The sequence below is a fragment of the Salvia hispanica genome, chromosome 2, assembly GCF_029641045.1.
Source record: "Salvia hispanica isolate PSC_SH4W2 chromosome 2, Shi_PSC_v1, whole genome shotgun sequence".
In the NCBI taxonomy this organism is placed as follows: Eukaryota; Viridiplantae; Streptophyta; class Magnoliopsida; order Lamiales; family Lamiaceae; genus Salvia; species Salvia hispanica.
Genome location: NC_142693.1, coordinates 9742314 through 9746633, shown reverse-complemented (window position 1 = coordinate 9746633; position 4320 = coordinate 9742314). Strand labels below are relative to the sequence as shown.

The window sequence follows — 4320 nt, the reverse complement described above, 5'->3', positions numbered from 1 at the left end:
CGGAGTATGTTCTTTGATAAAATGGTGATTGGACGCATCGTGTCTCCATACATGATGTCATTATCTCTTGAATGCTTCCACTAAAAATAGTTTTCTATTGAGACCACATATTATTGATCGAGTTTATGTACTGCTCGAGATGATACTCTGATTATATTCAAGTTATTTCCATTATTTTGAACAAAGTCCAAATATCCCTTTGTTATTCCTCTTCCTTTCCCTCTTCTTATATTCCTCCCCAGTCGCGATAACCCGTTCTTTCTATCCTTAGAAAGGGTGGGCGTGACATATAGTCCAAAATTTCGGCCATAATTTATACTCTCTCCACCCCATTCAAAATGATAATCTTTTCTTTTTTGTTTGTATCATCTAAAATGATCATTTTCTACTTTAGAAATTAACTTTATATCTCCTCATTAAAATATTCAATTACATTTTTCTCTCTACTTTATTCAAGTGAATAACTCCTTCCAAAATCTCATGCCACTTAACAATATGACCATCTTAGATGATACAGATATAGTAGTTATAATATGACATAATTTACTAATATGATAGGGGAAGGATCCCCTGCTATGCACATCAGGGGCTGTGCTAAATGCATACACACATCAAATAATTAAATATTAATAAAAATTAATATTTTAATAATATAATTTAAAAATAAAATAATATTTTGTATGGAACAACCTCCATTGTTGTGTGCTATCAGCTATAGCAGGGGATCCAAACCCAATATGATATATGGTGTGTGATCAATTGCTAACTCACTCTTTAGTTGCTAACTACAACTAATTTAAGACCATCGAATTAAGAGATCTAATGGTCGATAATTTGTCATGTGCAATTTTGTTTTTCATATTTTAATATAAAAAAGGTAAGATTAACTACCACATTTAGGGTTTTGAATCGCAATGTTAATATAATGTACTTCCTCTGTCCCCCAAAGTTTGTCCCAATTTGACCCGGTGCAGGTTTTAAGAAATTGTTTGACTTTGTATTAAATGAAGGTGTGTAGTGGAATAAGGGTCCCACATTGAAGAGATTGAGGGCGTATTTAATGTCTACTTTCGATAAGATTCTAAGTGGGACAAACTTTGTGCGACGGACGAAAATGGTAAAATGGGACAAACTTTGGGGGACAGAGGGAGTATTAAAGATATCAACACAATACGTTTCATATGTCAACATAATTTAATATTGATATTTTACAAATATTATGTTATCTATATTGATAAAGCCGTTTGTCGAGAAAAATGAAAATTTACGATTTTTTTTTAAATTTCGACATCGGAACATATGCATGTAAGATATCGTTGATTACTCATAAAATTATCTTTAATTTATTATATGTTGTGCTAAAAAATAATTTAAATTTAGATAGGTATAATTATTTAAAGTTTTGAGATATTTTTCAAAAGTTATACATAGCTAATTTTTTTGTTAATTAACATTAATATTCCTAATTGACATTTTTTACACTGTATATTCATGATTGTATGATCTTGTCCCTTGATTTAATGATCCAAAACCTATCATTTTAACATCCCTAAAATTTAAAGATGAGTTAGCAATATAACGCACTCTACATAGTCTAATTTTGCGGCTTCATAAATCACGGATGCGATATAACTCATAATATTCCTTTCATACTATTGTGATTTATAACTCATAATACTAATATTCTAACTCTTCAATCTGCAATAAGTATGTTATAGCTTTAGAGTGGTTAACTTTATAACTATGGACTATGGTTACAAAACTACAATGTTACGATAAATATACTACAATGCACAAACAATGATTACAATAATTTATTAGATCGCTCGATGATAAACTTGAAATAGTTTATATAAATATACACTTACGTTAACTACGTTAGTGTTGATGAAACACAACATTTTTGTTTTATGGCAAGTATCATATGTGCGAATTATATACAAAAATGTAATGCTCCTATATTAAATAGCTAAGCTATTTCACTAGGAACTAATTTCCATAAATTGAAGGACATATTTCATATTCACCATCATATGCATGATCAAGTATCACAATTTTTCACGGCCTAAGGATTTTATCTAGAATACAAACTTATTAAATAATAAATATATTAAACATGTACATACAATAACATAATACTAATACTAATACAAATACAACTATATGCTATTAATTTGACGCGAGTTGAAGATAACATTTTGACTCTAAACGAGGCACTGCACGAGCAATCAGGGGCTTTGCTAACGCCAAGCTATGTTCTGACTCAGCTAAGTCAATATTATTGATACCAAGTGGTTGCTTCCAGCTAAAACCTTGAATAAGTCTAGCCAAAAGCATGGTGGTTGTGGTGGAACCAAGCTCAAGGGCGGGGCATCCTCGTCTTCCGGTACTAAATGATAACATGCGCAAATCGTGATCCACAAGCAAGACATTTGAGACTTCATCAACAATGTGTCTTTCTGGCTTGAACCGGAGAGGCTCATCCCAAATCCTAGGGTTTTGCCCTAGGCCAGGACGGCTAAGCACCACATGACTACCCTTAGGGATGAAATAGCCACCCACGACAATGTTTTTGCTTGAAACGTGAGGCAAATTAAAAGGTGATACTGGGTGGAGTCTAAATGACTCTTTCAGACAAGCCTTCACGTAATTTAGTTCCGATAAATCTGATTCCTGAACTAGTCTGTTCTTACCTACAACTCGGTCCAATTCCTCACATGCTTTAGCAAGAATGTTTGGTTGATTGATCATCTCTGCCATTGTCCACTCAACTGCATTTGATGGATTGTCAATTATTGCCAACATCATTTCCTGTAAAATCAACATCATATTTTTTCAATGATAAAGTTACAATAATATATTACGGGATTTGAATCAACAACATCGGGGAAGTAAATACTTACAAGAATGACTGCTTTGATCTCTCGAATTGACAAGAGAGGCTCATTTTGTGAGTTCTTGAGGTTGATCAAAATGCCAAGAATATCATTTTCGTCGCTCTTGAGCCCTAGCTTCCGCACCTCCATTCTCTTTTCAATTTCTCGATCTTGGTATTTCCTTACATTCTTAACTGCATTTGTGATCATCTTTTTATTCCCATCCAAATCAAAAACCTCCAACCATGGCATATAATCAGCCATTGCGAATCCATAGAGACATGAAAGAATGGTGAACAATCCATCTACATGTTCTCTCTCTTCAATTCCCGGGCCACCGTCTTCCATACCTGACCCGAAAAACCTCTGACTAAACACCATCTTCCTTATAATGTTGCCACAGTAATGCCGAGTTGCATCTCTCACGTTCATAACTCCACTTTTGTTTGGATTCATGCATTGATTATACACAAATCTCACGAGATGATCGGCTTCATCGCATCGTTTCGCGTGGAGCCGTCTGAACACATCATTTGTGAGCACCTCCGACACCATCACCCTCCTCATTTTCTTCCACTGGTCGCCGGAGGGTGAGATAGCTGGTGAAAGGTATCCATCGCTGGCGAGGCGGGCCGAGGAGACGTCGGGCCGGGAGGCGAAGACGCTGTCATGCTTCTTCAAGAACTCGATTGAAATTTCCGGAGAAGTGACCGCGATGACGTGGACGCTGCCTAGCTTGATGCAGGCGATCTCCGTGTTGAGTTGTTTCATGACATCGTGTATCCACCGGAATGCGGGCTTCTTCCAAAGCATTTCGGGCAGGCTGCCCACGATTGGGTAGGCGGTGGGGCCCGGTGGAAGCGGCGGCACCGTTGATATTTTCTTGATAGATTTCTGTATGTAGAAGAATATTAGTGAAACTAAACAAAATGCTAGCAACGAAGGAAGTTCGTCGCTGAATCTTGTTTCTTCTTTCATGCTAGATGTAAGCATGTTTGAATCTTTGAGCTAATGTTTTTCTCTGTTTTAGTGATTTTGTGGTGCGGCTTTATAGAGGGAAGGGAGCCAAATGCAAATAGACTTGAGAATAATTTAGGGTATTTTTATTTTAGCATTATAATTATTGTTTCTACTATTTTGGTAAATGTTTTGCTATATGGATAGGATATCGTTTTTAATACGGAGTACAACGTTTTTGGATACAACAATTGTGTGTGGTTGCGGTTGCTCATCAATGAAAAAGACAGTGCAGCCGTGTTGGCTATCCATACCACATACTCTTCCCATCATCCATTTAAAGAAGTATTTTAACTCATCACTGAGTTTTAAAAGATTATTTAATTTTGTAAATAAAAGTAAAGAGAGAAAGTAACCGTAATATGAGATCCATATTTTAGTATTCCCTTCGTCCACCAATAAATTTTTCATTACTTTTTTACTAATT

At 35.5% G+C, this 4320-nt stretch overlaps 1 protein-coding gene across 1 annotated transcript; it reads right to left on the bottom strand.

The window, feature by feature from the left end:
- Positions 1-2014: 2014 nt before the first annotated feature.
- Positions 2015-3930, bottom strand: LOC125202041 (tryptophan N-monooxygenase CYP79A68-like). Its single transcript, XM_048100353.2, has 2 exons — positions 2904-3930; positions 2015-2811 (listed from the first exon to the last, which is right to left on the bottom strand). Exons 1-2 carry the CDS (start codon positions 3867-3869, stop codon positions 2170-2172), a joined length of 1608 nt encoding a protein of 535 aa, XP_047956310.2. The 5' UTR covers positions 3870-3930; the 3' UTR covers positions 2015-2169.
- Between the last annotated feature and the right edge of the window lie 390 nt (positions 3931-4320).

What these genes read in the sequence shown, in the direction of transcription:
- LOC125202041 (XM_048100353.2), bottom strand. Translation starts at nt 3,869, where the DNA reads ATGCTTACATCTAGCATGAAAGAAGAAACAAGATTCAGCGACGAACTT. An exon ending in AGATCAAAGCAGTCATTCTT is followed by an intron (nt 2,812 to 2,903) that starts GTAAGTATTTAC and finishes TTGATTTTACAG; the next exon opens with GAAATGATGTTGGCAATAAT.